Here is a 16878-nt window from a genome sequence, read left to right on the forward strand (position 1 = left end):
CAGTTGAAATTATATTTTATGTTTTTAGTAAATTGTATTTTGGTAAAACCTTGCTGCTTTTTTGTATGGTTTAAATATACTCTATTTAGAATATCTCTCGCTATTCAGTTAAAAATTCGTTTGAAATACTTTCTGAATGTTGTTAGTGAATTGATGGGGAAGGATGTTGGCACTGAGAAGGTGACAGAGTGGGAATAAGTGTGGAAGGAGAACATCTGTAATCCCAGCACTTCGGGAGGTTACAGGCATGTGGCTCACACCTGTAAATCCCAGCACTTTGGGGGGCCAAGGAGGGTGGATCGCCTGAGGTCGAGCATGCCACTGGGGCCTGAAGAGCTTCTAGGAAGGAGGCTATACAAATGCAAAGTTATAAAACAATTTTGCTTTTTTTTGAGATAGAGTGTCACTCTGTCACCCAGGCTGGAGTGCAGTGGCGAAATCTCGGCTCACTGCAACCTGCGCCTCCCGGGTTCAAGCCATTCTTGTGCCTCAGCCTCCCAAGTAGCTGGGACTGCAGGCTCAGCTAATTTTTCGTATTTTTAGTAGAGATGGAATTTCACTATGTTAGCCAGGATAGTCTCGATCTCTTGACCTCGTGATCAGGAGATCACGCCTTGGACTCCCAAAGTGCTGGGATTACAGGTATGAGCCACTGTGTCCAGCCAACAATTTTATCTTTTTTTTTAATTTAATTTTTTGTTTGTCTTTTAGTTGAGCAGGAGATGGAGGGAGATCAGAAAGTCTTCTGTCCCAGTGATATACCTTGAGAGGCCTCTTCTGCCCTGTGTCAGGTAAAGCAGAGGCAGGGGGAGAGCAGTGCTGGCTTTATTCAGGAGCAGAAAACTGCTTAGGAAGTTCCACGGTGGCCAGGGACAGTGGCCTTGGGCAGCTGGCAGAGAGCCGCTCATTACTGACGTAGAGCATTTATGGGAACAAAGCTAAATAAAGTATGGTGGCAATTGGAGAGGGAAATGTTTCTATTGGCACCAGGGCAAAGTGAGCAGAGGTGGCAGTGAGTGAGGAAATAGATTAAATGTGTGCACAGAGGAGAAAAAAGAGGAAGCCACGTGCCACAGAGCAGGCAAATAGGCAAATCTACAGACAGAAAGTAGATTAGTGTTTGCCCACTTCTGGAGGGCTGAGGGAATGAGGGAAATGTTCTAAAATTGATTATGTAATGGTGGCACCACTTTGTGAGTATACTAAAAACATTTGTACAATTTACATAAGTAAACTATACAATATATGAATTAAATATCAACAGCTGATATTTTGGAAAAGTCAATTTAAGTTTGAATCCAAATAAAAATACATAGACGTGTAGATGTTTAAAAAATTCATGCTGCACGGAGTAAAGTAATATCCTTCTACATGTCCATTACTGTGTCCCTATTCTTACTCTCAAATTGTGTAGTTCCTTGCTTATAGCCATTGCTGGGAAATAAGAAAAAGAAAAAAAATAAAAAGAAAAAATAAAAAAAAATTGGGTAGTTCCTTTGGTTAGTTTCTTTTGTATCTTTCCAGGGTTTTAAAAAATGTATGTATAGGCCAGGCCCGGTGGCTCATGCCTGTAATCTGAGCACTTTGGGAGGCCGAGGAGGGTGGATCACCTGAGGTTGGGAGTTTGAGACCAGTCTGGCCAGCATGGTGATACCCGTCTCTACTAAAAATACAAAAATTCGCCGGGTATGGTGGCAGGCGCCTGTAATCCCAGCTACTAGGGAAACTGAGGCAGGAGGGAGGAGAATTGCTTGAGCCTGGGAGGCAGAGGTTACAGTGAGCCGAGACTGAGCCATTGCACTCCAGCCAGGGCACTAGAGTGAGACTCTGTCAATAAATAAATAAAGTATATGTAAATAAATATGAATATGAAATAAATAATGTATATTAAATAAATGTGACTATGAAATAAATAAATGTGAATATGTAATCTTTTGTTCCTCTCATTCTTACATGAAAGGCATCAAATTATAGAAACTGCTCTGCTCTTTGTCTTTTTCTATGCAGTATACGTTAGAGATCGCTCCACATTAGCACACAGAAAGCTTTCTCATTCATTTTCAGAGTTCATGGTCTTCCACTGCGTGGATGTTCTACAGCTTACTTAACCACTCTGCTATTGATGAACCTTTGGGTTATTTTCAATCTTTTATGTCTATAAACAGTGCTATAACAATCATGTACATATGTCATCCCATACACTTTCAGATCCGTCTGGAAGATAAATTCACAGAAGTGAGATTGTTAGTTCAAAAGGTAAATGCATTCATAATTTTAGTTGATATTATCAAATTGCCCTCCATTTTGCACTTCTACCAGCAATATGTAACAGTCCTGATTTCTCTATACTTTTGCCTACATGGTATAGGCAAAACTTGCAAAACATGCTGTATGCCAAACTTGTCAATGTAATTGCAGAAATGAGCTGGGTGCAGTGGCTCATGCCTGTAACCCAGCACTTTGGGAGGCTGAGGCGAGTGGATCACTTGAGGTCAGAAGTTCGAGATCAGCCTGGCCAACATGCTGAAACCCCATCTCTACTAAAAATACAAAAATTAGCTGGGCATGGTGGCATGCCCCTGTAGTCCCAGCTACTCCAGAGACTGAGGCACGAGAATCACTTGAACCCAAGAGGCGGAAGTTGTAGTGTGCTGAGATCACACTACTTGACAACTACCGGGGTGACAGATCGACACTCTGTTTAAAAAAAAAAAAAAAAAAAGCAAAAAAAAGAGAATAAATCTAGCAATATTTAAGACTAATATGCAAAGACATTCGTAGATAACAGGTGATTGCACATAAGCAAAGATCAATGAACTACTTCTAACAATAATAAACATTAAATGCCATTATATTTCTAAGTAGTTAATATGTCATTCTGTACATGAGGATTAATACTTTGTAATAGTCATCAGGCCACAAAGTGTTCTCAGGTTTGAACTTGGCATAATTCTAGAAAGGAAAAGAGATGGCGTCTATTTGTCCACTCGTTGAATCTGGCCATAGCTTGGGCTTACTTTGACCAACAGAATGTGGCACAAGTAATACTGTATCACTTCTGAACCCTGCATCTTCTCTTCCTCTTGGAAACCAGATGCCATCTGAAAAAGACTGGGCCATCCTGCTGAAGACATGTGGCATAGACTATGGCCAGCACCAATTCCTTATCTGTCAGTGAAGTTACATTAAACCAACTAGCTCAAGTCAACCTGCAGTTTGACTACAGGCATATGAGTGACCCCATGAGAGACCAGAGGAATAGCCCGGCTAAGCACAGCTCAAATTGCTGAACCACAGCTTAAGAAGCAAATAAAATAGTTGCTGTTATATTTGGGGGGGATGGTTTGTTATATGGCAATAAATAATGATAAAACTGTTTTGGGGAGGAGCTATGAGTAGAGAAAAAGATAATGTAAAATAATGAAGGCTGGGTGCAGTGGCGTACACCTATAATCCCAGCACTTTGAGAGGCTGAGGTGAGCAGGTCATTTGAAGTCAGGAGTTCGAGATCAGCCTGGCCAGCATGGTAAAACCCAGTCTCTACAAAAATACAAAAGTTAGCTGGACATGGTGGTGCATGCCTGTAGTCCCAGCTACTCAGGAGGCTGAAGCAGGAGAATCGCTTGAACCTGGGAGGCAGAGGTTGCAGTGAGCCGAGATCAAAACACTGCACTCCAGCCTGGGTGACAGAGTGAGACTCTGTCTCAAAATAAATAAATAAATAAAGTAATAAAAGATAGGTTGGCTTTTGTTCATTAATTTGTTTAATCACATACGCTCCATCTCCATGCAGAAAGGATTAAAGGCTGCTCTGGCGGATAGACCCTAGGGTGACTGCCGTTAATGATACCTGCCTTCTGGTGTTCACTGTTCTTGAGTATGGGATGACAGGTTTCTAACCTACAGAATACGGCAACAGTGATGAGATGTCATTCCTGTGATTTTGTTGCGTTATATAAAACTCCACTGTGCCAGCAGATTCACACTAGGGATTCTGCTTGCTGGCTTGAGTGAGTAGGTGACCATGCTGAAGAAGCCCACATGGCAAAAAACAATAGGCAGCCTCTAGAAGCTGAGTGCGGCCTCCAGCCCAGCGTCAACAAGAAACACAACCCCGCCACAAGGAGATGAATTCTGCCAATTACCAAAGCAAGCTCAGAAGCCAGTTCTTTCCCAGTGGAGCCGCAAGATGAGATGTAACTCAGCTGACACTTGGTTTGCAGCCTCGTAACTGGCTGAGGGTCCAGCTACGCTGTGCCTGGACACCTGGCCCACAGACATGGTGAGATCGGAAATACATGCTATTTGTTATGTAACATTGAAAACTAATACAGCTGCCCAGGATGCTTCAGCATTCAATCCTTTTACAGGAAGGCAACCTTTATTCCCAGAAGAAAAATGTGTGCTTTGTGAAAAGACGAAGGCATTCTATAGCTTTAGAAGGTCATTTCTTTCCTATCACACCCTGATTTATTTAAAATCCAGGATAAGAGAGCATTTATTTTCATAGTTGACTCAAGGAACTGAGGATAATTTACTTAGAGAAAATGAAGCAGAAGACAAATTAAATGTGTATACAGGCTTGGCGCGGTGGCTCCCATCTGTAATCCCAGCATTTTGGGATGCCAAGGCAGGCAGATCACCTGAGGTCCGGAGTTTGAGACCAGCCTGGCCAACATGGTGAAATCCTGTCTCTACTAAAAATATGAAAAATTAGCCAGGTATGGTGGTGCGTGCCTGTAATCCCAGCTACTGGGGAGGCTGAGGTGGGAGAATTGCTTGAATCTGGAAGGTGGAGGTTGCAGTGAGCCGAGATTGCGCCACTGCACTCCAGCCTGGACAACAAAGTGAGACTCTGTCTCAAAATAAAATATAAAATAAAATAAAATAGTATATACATATGTTAGGAGCTTTTTTGCAGATAACAATGAATAAGTGATTCCATTTCCATTTCCACGGAGCTGAGAAAAAGGGGTTGTCAAGTACAACAGAAAGCAGAGGATCATACATAAACCCGAATGAAACTTCAAGAAGATAACTTTGGGCTAAAACTTCTGGATCACAGGACAGACCCTTACAAATAAGTTGGAAGATCCCTGATCTTTGGGTCAATTGCATTCCATATTCTGCCTTTTAGAGACTAATAATTAAGGAGGTAGCTTAGAAGTTTAGAAAACTTCTTGATGATCATGGTGGAAAATTTAAAATTTACCTAGTAAAATCATAAAATCTTGTCTCTAGATTTCTACGAATAATGAAAAGTTAGAAAAGTTTCAGAGTTGTAAACTGATCTCTTGAGGGTTCCTTAAACTATGTAATTTTGGGATTTGTGTGACAGACTGCTATGTAAACAAATAACTAAAATAATTTTTGTAGTTCATCTAGTCTGTACATTCCTTTGATAGTCATTTGTTTCCTCTCTCTAATGCTCAGTGAGGGTAAATAAAGATGTCATGTTCTATATTTCTCTCAAATTTTAAATTATTGTACAAACTTATTGGTTAAAAAAAGTATAGTTTATTATCCTGAAAGTATTTTTGTTTATCACCTCCTTATGAGCAAATCTTGTTCAAAATATTATAACCTAAAAATGAAAAGCACATATTACAAAAAGTATATTTTTAGTCCAAATCTTTTTTCTCAATAATATATTATCTTGGGACATACTTCTAACCAAACCTAATTCAAAGATTCATAATTATTAATAATAGATTAAAATATAATTTACATATCATAAGATTTACCCCTATATAGAATTCAGTTTCTAAGTCCTTAATTCATTTTGAGTTGATTTTTGTATATGGTGTGAGATAAAGTTCTAATTCAATTTTTTTCCATGTGATTATCTAGTTTTTCCCAACACCATTTATTGAAAATACCATCCTATCTCCATTGTATGTTCTTGGCACCGTTGTCAAAAATCAGTTGACCGTAAATGCACAGATTTATTTGTGGACTCTCTTACTTTGTTCTATTGGTCTATGTCTGTTTTTATGTCAGTACCATACTGTTTTACTTACTGTAGCTTTGTAATATACTTGAAACCAGAAAGTGTGATAACTCCAGCTTTTTTCTTTTTGTTCAAGATTGCTTTGACTATTTGGGGTTGTTTGAGAAGTGCTTTTGGCTCCATATGAATTTCAGAATTTTTTTTCCATTTCTGTAAATAATGATATTGGGATTTGGGTAAAGATTGCATTGAATCTGTAGATCACTTTGGGCATTATGGATATTTTAACAATATGAATTTTTCCAATCTATAAACATCTAATGTCTTTCCATTTATCTGTGTCTTTAATTTCATTCATCAGGCCCAGGCACAATGGCTCAGACATGTAATCCCAGAACTTCGGGAGGCCCAGGCTGGTGGATTGCTTGAGGCCAGGAGCTTGAGACTAGCCTGGCCAACACAGCAAAAACCCCTCTCTCCTAAAAATACAAAAATTAGCCTGACATAGCAGTGCATGCCTGTAATCCCAGCTACTCAGGAGGCTGAGGCACAAGAATCACTTGAACCCAGGAGGTGGAGGTTGCAGTGAGATGAGATCGTGCCACTGTGCTCCAGCCTGGTGACTGCTGGACTTTTGGAGAGGACTTCAGGAAGCTTACAATCATGGTGGAAGGTGAAGGGGGTAGCCAGAGTATCACATGGTGCAAGTGGGAGCAGGAGTGGGGGAAGGGGGAGGCCCCAGCCTTTTTTAAACAATGTATTTCTCATGAACCAACTGAGCAGGAACACACTTATCACCAAGGGAACGGTGCTAAACCATTTGTGAAGGATCGCTCCCAACCCCTGGGATCCAATGGCATCCCTCCCACCAGGCCCCGCCTCTAACACTGGGAATCAAATTTTAACATGGGATTTGGAGTGGACAAACATGCAAACCATACAAAGTCCTTTATTAAACAGATGATTTATAAAAGTTTTCTTCATCGCATGTGCTATCTTTTCATTTTCTTGAGGGTATCCTTTGAAGTACATTTTCTTTTCCTTTTTTTTTTTTTTTGAGACGGAGTTTCACTCATGTTACCCAGGCTGGAGTGCAATGGCGCGATCTCGGCTCACCGCAACCTCCGCTTCCTGGGTTCAGGCAATTCTCCTGCCTCAGCCTCCTGAGTAGCTGGGATTACAGGCACGCACCACCATGCCCCGCTAATGTTTTGTATTTTTAGTAGAGACGGGGTTTCACCATGTTGACCAGGATGGTCTCGATCTCTTGACCTCGTGATCCACCCGCCTTGGCCTCCCAAAGTGCTGGGATTACAGGCATGAGCCACCGCGCCCGGCCATTTCTTTTCCTTTTTTTTGAGATGGAGTCTCGCTCTGTCACCCAGGCTGGAGTGCAGTGGTGCAATCTTTACTCACTGCAACATCTGCCTCCTGGGTTCAAGCAATGCTCCTGCCTCAGCCTCATGACTAGCTGGGATTACAGGCATATACCACCATGCCCAGCTACTTTTTGTACTTACAGTAGAGATGGGGTTTCACCATTTTGGCCCGGCTGGTCTCGAACCCCTGACCTAGAGTGATCTGCCTGGCTTGGCCTCCCAAAGTGCTGGGATGACAGGTGTAAGTCACCACACCTGGACTTAAGACACATTTTTTTGATGGAGTTCCTTTAATGATGTCAGGTTTATCTCTTTTTTTCTCCTGTTGCTTGTGCTTTTAGTGTCATATATAATAAACCATAGCTAGACTGGGTGCAGTGGCTCACAGTGTAATCTCAGCACTTTGGTAGGCCGAAGTGGGTGGATTACTTAAGGTCAGGAGTTTGAGATCAACCTGGTCAACATAGTGAAACCCCCATCTCTACTAAAAATACAAACATTAGTTGGTGCGATGCCACGTGCCTATAATCCCAGCTTCTCAGGAGGCTGAGACACGAGAATCACTTGAACCTGGGCGAAGGAGGGTGCAGCAAGCCAAGATTACGTCACTACACTCTAGCCTGGGTGGCAGGGCAAGGCTTTATCTCAAAAAAAAAAAAAAAAAAGAAACCATAGCTAATCATGAAGATTTACATCTATGTTTTCTTCTGAGTGTTTTATATTTTTAACCCTTACATTTAGATCTTTGATCCATTTTGAGTCAATTTTTGTGTATAGTATGAGGTAGGCATTCAACTTCATTCTTTCGTGTGTGGATAAATAGTTCTCCCTGCACTGTTGGTTGCAAAGACCGTTCTTTCCCCCATTCAGTTGGTACCTTTGTTCAAAGCCAGTGAAGCATAATGTAAGCATGTATTTCTCTTAACTTTTTTTTGTTGTTTTAAAGTCTATTTTGATATTAGTATAGTCACTCCAGGTATTTTGTAGCTGCTGCTTGATGATATACATTTTACCAGTTTTTTGTTTTCAACTTATTTGTATTTAGAGCGTAACAAATTACTATACGTTTAGTGGCTTAAAACAACTCATGTTTATGGTCTCACTTCCACAGGACAGGAGTTTGGGGCAGCTTATTGGATTCTCCGCTTAGGGTCTCACGAGGTTGTAGTCAAGGTGTTGGCGGGGTTACATTCCTGTCTTCACCTAAAGGTTCTCTTCCAAGCTCATCATGCGGTCGGCAGATTTCCGATGCTTGTGATTATAAGACCAGACCATCAGCTCTTAGTGGCCACCTTTCTCCACAGGCAGTTCACACATGGCTGTTTTCTTCTTAAAGGCCATCTGGAGAGGGTCTCAGCTGACTCAAGTATCCCTCCTTAGGGAAGGGTTAGAGCCTTTTTTAAGGGCTCACCTGGTTATGTCAGGCTCATTTAACGTCTTAGCTCATTTTGTGTTGCTGTAAGCGAACACCTGAGACTGGGTAATTTGCAAAGGAAAAAGGTTTATTTGGCTCATGACTGATTCTGCTGGCAGGAAGACCAAGCATCTGATGAGGGCCTCAGGCTACTTGCATTCATGGTGGGAGGCAAAGGGGAGCTGGTGGGTGAAGAAATCACGTAGTGAGACCGGAGGCAAGAGCCAGTGAGGGGGAGGTGCCAGGCTGTTTTTAACAACCAGGTCTCATGGGCACTAACAGAGTGAGAACTCACTTGCTCTGCCCTACCACAGAGGGCATTAGGCCCCACCTCCAATTCAGGATCAAATTTCAAATTTCTTTTCTTTTCTTTCTTTTTTTTTTTTTTTTTTTGAGACAGGGTCTCACTCTGTTGCCCAGGCTGGAGTGGACTGTGGTGGAATGATTATGGCTCACCGCAGCCTTGACGTCCCTGGGCTCGGGTGATCCTCCCACCTCAGCCTCCCAAGTAGCTGGAACTACAGTCACATACCACCAAGCCTGGCTAATTGTTCTATTTTTTGGTAGAGGGAGGGTTTCGCCATGTTGCCCAAGCTAGTCTCAAACTCCTTGGCTCAAGTGATCCGCCCACCTCAGCCTCCCAAAGTGCTGGGATTTATAGGCATGAGCCACCGTGCCCAGTCAGAGATCAAATTTCAACATGAGACTTGGAGGGGACAAACTTTCAAGCTACAGCACCCAGGAGAGTTTCTCTTTTGATGAACTCAATGCGACACCTGAGATTGAGTAATTTCAGTTAAACAGTTTCCCAGTTTCCTTTTTTTGCCTCTGTTTTAGATCCAGGGAAAGACTGGATCTCAGTCTCTTGAAACAAGCAAACAAACAAACAAACTAAATATATATACTAACAGTATGATCCAATTGCACTCCTGGGCGTTTATCTCAGATAAATGAAAACTACATCCAAATAAAAACAGGCCAGACGCAGTGGCTCACACCTGTAATCCCAGCTCTTTGGGAGGCTGAGGCAGGTGGATCTCTTGAGGTCAGGAGTTCGAGACCAGCCTGGTGAAAACCTGTCTCTACAAAAAATATAAAAATTAGCCAGGCTTGGTGGCACATGACTGTAATTCTAGCTATTCAGGAGGCTGAGGCAAGAGAACTGCGTGAACCCTGGAGGCGGAGGTTGCAGTGAGCCAAGATTGTGCCACTGCACTCCAGCCTGAGCGACACAGCAAGACTCAGTCTCAAAAACAAACAAACAAAAAAACAAATAAAAACATGTACATGAACATTCATAGAAGTTTTATTTGTGATAGCCCCAAATTAGAAACAAACTGAAAGTCCTTCGGTGGATCTGTGGTAAACAAATATGGTACATGAATCCCATGAATTACCACTCAGCAATAAAAAGGAACAAACTATTGATATATGCAATTTGGACGGATCTCAAGGAAATTATGCAGAGTGAAAAAAGAAAATCTCAAAAGGCTTCATAATGTACAATTCCATTTATATAACATTCTCAAATGACAAAATTATAGAGATGGAGAACAGAGTAGTGGTTACCAGGAGTAGGAGATAGAGTCGGGGGAGGAGCTGGACCACCATGACTGTAAAGGGGCAGCATGAGGGATCTTTGTTATGATAGAGCAATTTTGTATGTTTTTAATTATTTATTTATTTATATTTTTTTAGAGACAGGATATCACTTTGTTGCCCAGGCTGGAAAGCAGTGGCACAATCAGAGCTCACTATAGCTTCGAACTCCTGTGCTCAAGTGATCCTCCTGCCTCAACCTTCTGAATAGCTGGGACTACAGGCATCACCACCATGCCCGGCTAATTTTTTTAGATGGAGTCTCACTCCATGCCTCGCTAATTTTTTTTAGATGGAGTCTTGCTCCTGTCACACAGGTTTGAGTGCGGTGACATGATTTTGGCTCACTGCAACCTCCACCTCCCAGGTTCAAGTAATTCTCCTTGCTCGGCCTCCTGGTAGCTGGGATTACAGGCGTGCACCACCATGCTCAGCTAATTTTTGTATTTTTAGTAGAGACGGGATTTCACCATGTTGGCCAGGCTGGTCTTGAACTCCCGACCTCGGGTGATCCACCTGCTTTGGCCTCCCAAAGTGCTAGGATTACAGGAGTGAGCCACCGTGCCCTGCCGAGACTTTTTTTTTTGAGATGAAGTCTCACTCTGTTGCCCAGGGTGGAGTACAGTGCATCTCTGCTCACTGCAACCTCTGCCTCCAGGGTTCAAGCGATTCTTCTGTCTCAGCCCCGCTCCCTGACCCCAGTAGCTGAGATTACAGACACACGCCACCACGTCCAGCTATTTTTTTGTAGTTTTAGTAGAGATGGGGTTTCACCATGTCCGCCAGGCTGGTCTTGAACTCCTAAACTCAGGTGATCAGCCTGCCTCAGCCTCCCAAAGTGTTAGGATTACAGGCATGAGCTACTGTGCCCAGCCGATGACACTTTTAAGTATGAATCTAGAATGCTGTCCAACATAATTAAGTGGGAAAAAAAATGCTTCCCAACACAAGCACAGGTGGGAAAAAACCTATATATAATGTGCTTTTATAGAAAAGGTAAGAAAAACATTTTTGTATTTGCTTAAATATATGTTAAAAATCTCTGGAAGGATAACCATCAAAGTACTATCAGTGGTTACCTATATATGTATGTGTGATGCACATGCGTGACATGTATACATGCAAGTATTTTAGTATCTATTACTATATAACAAATGACTCCAAATTTAACAGCTTAAAACAACAAATATTTATTAACTAACAACGTCGTAGGTAAGGAACTTGAACAGCTTAACCGGGTGGCGCTGGCTCAGAATCTTTCACTAGGTTTTTTTTCTGTTTTTTTTTTTTTTGGACACGGAGTCTTATTCTGTCACCCAAGCTGGAGTGCAATGGCGTGATCTCAGCTCACGGCAACCGTGCCTCCCGGGTTCAAGTGATTCTCCTGCTTCAGCCTCCCAAGTAGCTGGGACTACAGGAGCACACCACCACTCCCGACTAATTTTTGTATCTTTAGTAGAGACAGAGTTTCACCATGTGGGTCAGGCTGGTCTTGAACTCCTGCCCTCATGATCCACCCATCTTGGCCTCCCAAAGTGCTGGGATTACAGGCGTGAGCCACTATGCCTGGCCTCTTTCACTAGGTTTTAGACAACAAGTTGACCAGGGTTGCAGTCAATGGAAGGCTTGACTGGGGACAGACCTGCTTCCAAGATAGGTCACGCATGTCTGCTGGCAGGAGGCTTTGCTTCCTCCCTTCCTGGAGCAATCCTTAAGGTTGCCTGAATGTCCTCAAGATATAGCAGCTGGCTTCCCCCAGAGTGAACGATGGGTGGGGTGGAGGGCAGCTGGGGAGAGAGAGAAGCTGCAAAGACATTTATGGCCTAATCTCAGAAGTGACACAGTCAGTCATGTTGGTCACATTCTAGTTATTTGAAGCGAGTCACTAAGTCTGGCCCACACTCAATGGGAGGGAAATTAGGGTTCAGATTTTGAGGGAAGGAGTATCAGATGATTTGTTGGCATTAAAACCTTCAGGAGAGAAAGGAGAACAACTGGGTGAACAGGGGCAGAGCTGGGAGGGAGATTTTCACTACACACATCTTTGTACTCTTTGAACTATGCACTTGACTATATTAGTCAAGTATAACTTTTTTTTTGAGACAGGGTATTGCTCTGTCTCCCAGGCTGCTGTGCAGTGGCGTGATCACCCGCATGGCAGCCTCAAATTCTGGGCTCAAACGGTTCTCCTGCCTCAGCCTCCCGAGGAGATGGGATTACAGATGTGGGCCACCACTCCTGGCTAACTCTTTTCAAATAATAAATCACATTTCCTTTACAAAGAAACATTTCAAGCTACAATATTTGGTAAAATCAGAAGAGAGAGAAGGGGTGGAAAGGCAAAGAGGGTGTGAATGGGAGAAATTGGTTGAGGTGAAATCGACCTTTGCCCAGACGGGTGGGAAAAAGGGAAGGTCTACGTGGTGCTCCCCCTGCACCTTCTCTTCCCCTCATTTAGCATTGTCACTTTTCAGACATTGGATAGGCATCAGTACTGGATAATGGATTTGTGGAGGGAGAATAACCCATCTAAAAGGACTCTTTAACCACAGTCCATGATCGGTTTTTTTTTTAATTTAATTTTTTGCTTTGCTGTTGTTCCAGTCTGTCCATACACTGTTTATTTTAAAACAGGATGGTACGCAATGCCATTCCTGGTTAATGTTTCACTTACAAGCGCCACCCTCCACTCTTTCAACTCCTCTCTCAGGTTCGACGGCTATTCTTCAACGTAATTTGCGCACGCCAGGATAATTACACGGAGAGAGATCTGATGCGTACAAAGACGTGGTGTGAAACCCTTCAAGTTTATTGTCTCTGTAAAAAGATCCTTAAGGTCGAGCGTGCTAACGTGTGCGGTACTAACTGTACTCACTGCGCCCTGGTCAGTTTACAGCACAAGTTCGAGGCAAAGAAACAAGTTTTACAAACAAAACTGGTCTATTTGTTCTACCTTCTTACTCCTGGAAAACACTAAAGGCCCACTTTCAAACCATTTGGACGCAGTTGCTCCTTCTAAAGGGTTAGGGAGTCCCCGCAGAGAGCGCGCCCCTCCTCGCCCAGCAGTGGCGGGCCAAGTACTTCCCGCCGGTCGTGCGGACCCGAGTCCGAACGGGACCCGGTCACGCTGCCGCCTCCGAAGACAGCGGTGTCTGGGGCGCGGAGGGCAGCTGAAGGCTGAGCGGGGTCCACCTTCGCGTGGTCTCTGCTCCTCCGACTCGTGGGGGTGGGGGACCCGCCAGGTTCAGATTCCAGCCCCGGATAGTGAGGGGGAAACGGGGAGCGGAAGGAGAGAGGGCAAGTCGCGGGAGCAAAACTGCAGGTCAGGGGGCGCAGGAACGCTGAGGAAAAGACAAGCACCGAGGGCCGGCAAGGGTGTAGGCGGCAGCCGCAGCAGCGGCGGATCTCCGGCCGCCGGGTCCCCTCCCGCCGCTTCCGGCGCCTCCTGCCCACCCCGCTGCCGCGCCGACTCTGCCACATCCTCCGGTGACGTCAGCCGGGGCCGCCATATTGGAAAGGCGCCGTCGCCGCCTCCGCTTCGGAGCTCGGGCTGTTTCGGGGGCCGCAGCCGCTGGCAGACAGGCGCCCTTTCCTGCCCCGCCGACGCTCAGTCAGCCCTCTTCGCCCTGACCTGTCTCCTCATGACTGGCCCCGGTCCCGCTGCCGACGGACGTCGCCCGGGTGTCCGAATTTAACCCGGAAACCCGGGTCGGAGGCCGCGGGGGAAGGAGGAGGGCGACCCGGTCGGTCCCGCGTCCCTCTCGGCCCGGCTTGGCGCCTCGGCCGGAGCCATGACCTCGCTGACCCAGCGCAGCTCGGGCCTGGTGCAGCGACGCACCGAGGCCTCCCGCAACGCTGCCGACAAGGAGCGGGCGGCAGGCGGCGGCGCCAGCAGCGGCGAGGACGACGCTCAGAGCCGTCGCGACGAGCAGGACGACGACGACAAGGGCGACTCCAAGGAAACGCGGCTGACCCTGATGGAGGAGGTGCTCCTGCTGGGCCTCAAGGACCGCGAGGTGCGGGCGCGGCGGGCAGGGCGGGGGGCAGCGGCGCGGGGCCCGGGCGCCAGGTGAGCTCCAGGTAGGTGCCAGGTGAGCGCCCGACGCTTCCGGCCCGCGCACTTGCCCTCCTAGCTCCGGAGCCCGCGCGCGGTGGCTCTCAGCTGACCCCGAGCAGTGTAGGAGTTAGTTGGCCCCCTGCGCGGCGGGTGCTTTCCAGATCTTCCCAGTAGAGGGGCCTGGGATTTCTCCTTACAGTCGCTCCTTTCATTTCGACACCCTGGCAGTTTGTATTTCTCCGTCGCCTTTTTCCGCGTTTTTAACCCATGTAGACCCCAGGGTGCAAATCCAACCCGGAGACGGCCCGGGAAACCGAAACACTTGGAGCCGCTAGCGCCACGAACTCTCGGATTTTTGCAGGTTTTAGGACCTGGGAGGAGTGCCCGGATCTGCTTGCTGGGGAATTTTTTCTTCTTGAGTTAAAGTGTGCTGTTGGGAATTACGAAAAATGTAGGCAAAGTGGTAATGGAAAAGCTCTTACTAAGTAAAGTTAAATCAAAATTCTCCTGAAACCTCCTGGTAAATGATTTTCTAGGTGAACTTGCATTGGGTGAGAGATTATTTTTAGTATCGCTTTTATATTTTATCAGTTGATTAATCTCAAAGTTTTGCCGTCTTTAGAAAGGGCTTTTTCATGGTGTGCTTGAAATGTAGGTTTGTGAGTTGATGGAAGCCCTCGAAGCTTCAGGTGTGTTGAAGTTGCAATAAATATTTCTTTGTATTCTGACTTTGAAAGCGTTTGTTTTCACTTGAGTATCCAAAATTTTCACACACAGAAAAGTTGAAAAAGTGCTAGATACATACACATACATACTCTTTCTAGATTTTATAATTAATGTTTTGCTACATTTGTTATATTTGTCTACAAAAATGATTTTTTTAGACAGACACCTGCAATACCGTCAGATAAATGAATATTCTCTGAATTATGTATGATGAGGTGTTCCCAGAGCTTGTTTTATCTCTGCTTGGAAATTATAGCACGTTTTTAGAGTCGGATACGGTGTTGTGTTTTGAGTTTAAGAAAGTTTTCTAAATTCAGGAAGGTGGGCAAAAAAAGTTTTACAAAACAACGTAATCTTTCTACGTCGCTGAAACTTATTAGGTATAGGCGAGTTTATATGGACTGTTTATGGACCCTTCATGTTTAAAAATCTGATGAACTGAAGGTTAGTTTGTTATGTCTAGGGCATCTGCTGTGTCTTTGTTTCCCATTTCTGAGGTTTTAATAACAGTAATCTTGAAAAAGGTTGATGGTTCCTTTGACTGAAAGGGGCGCTGAACCTGTTTAATGATTGAGTTGTGATGTTAAAGCAGGCTGTATGTGAAATTCCTTGTTCTTTGGATGAAAAAGTAAACTAGGTGTATAGTGTCCTAGTAATGTAATTTTTAGAAAATATTCAACTTTAGGCTTCACAATTTGGAATCTTAATTATAAACATTTGTCTTTTTTTTTCTTTTCTTTCTTTGTCTCGCTCTGTTGCCCAGGCTGGAGTGCCATGACGCCATCTGGGCTCACTTCAGTCTACCCTTCCTGGGTTCAAGCGATTCTTCTGCCTCACCCTTCGGGGTAGCTTGGATTACAGGCGCGCGCTACCACACCCAGCTAATTTTTGTATTTTGAGTACAGAGGGGGTTTCACCTTGTCAGGCTGCTCTCCAACTCCTGACCTCAAGTGATCCACTTGCCTTGGCCTCCCAAAGTGCTGGGATTACAGGTGTGAGCCACTACGCGGGCCATAAAGATTTTTTTTGGACAAAAGTAACATTATTGTAGACATTTAGAAAATACAAAAACACAATTAAAACATATTCCTGAGTGAACATTTTGGTTTACAGTTTTTGAGACTTTTCTGTGTGGATAAAACTTGATGGAAAACAAAAACTTAAAAAAAAAACTAGCTTTTGGTGTTCCGAGTCACACTGAAATTAGAGTGAGAAAGTACCTATTTGTTTTTTCAAGTTCATGTTACTCTAAATCAAGCTTGTCCAATCCGTGGGTCACATGTGACCCAGGATGGCTTTGAACGTGGCCCAACACAAATCGATAAACTTTTTTAAAACATTGAGGTTTTTTTGCAATTTTTTTTTAAAGCTCATCAACTATTGCTAGTGTTAGTGTATTTTATGTGTGGCCTAAGACAGTTCTTCCATTGTGGCCCAGGGAAGCCAAATGATTGGATACCCTTGCTCTAAATGTTTAAGCTAAATCCTATTATTAACATGTTTTTCAGTGATTGATTTTCAGGAAGATAATCTAAATAATTTGTTGAAGTTTAACAGTACTCACATAATTGAGACAATTTAAAGTTCTTTGGAAGGTAATTGAAACCATGTGTCCTGTTTATTTTGCGTCAAGAGTCACTCACTATAGTTTGCTAGTCATGGCTTAGGTCCAACGTTTGCTAGCTGATCGTGAGCATTTCTTCCTGATTTCAGGCAAGTCATTAATGTTGTAAATATTTAATATATATATATA

General features: G+C 44.1%; 1 protein-coding gene across 2 annotated transcripts in view; it reads left to right on the forward strand.

The window, feature by feature from the left end:
• Nucleotides 1-13823: 13823 nt before the first annotated feature.
• Nucleotides 13824-16878, forward strand: part of GOLPH3 (golgi phosphoprotein 3) — a 46498-nt gene continuing 43443 nt past the window's right edge. For both annotated transcript variants that reach the window (XM_032279025.1, XM_032279026.1), the window contains exon 1: nt 13824-14358. In XM_032279025.1, coding sequence (XP_032134916.1) covers nt 14134-14358 — 225 coding nt within the window. In that variant the 5' untranslated portion in view covers nt 13824-14133. The remainder of the gene's footprint in view (nt 14359-16878) is intronic.

Source organism: Sapajus apella, unplaced genomic scaffold (assembly GCF_009761245.1).
Source record: "Sapajus apella isolate SASKATOON/1434 unplaced genomic scaffold, GSC_monkey_1.0 scaffold11, whole genome shotgun sequence".
NCBI lineage: Eukaryota > Metazoa > Chordata > Mammalia > Primates > Cebidae > Sapajus > Sapajus apella.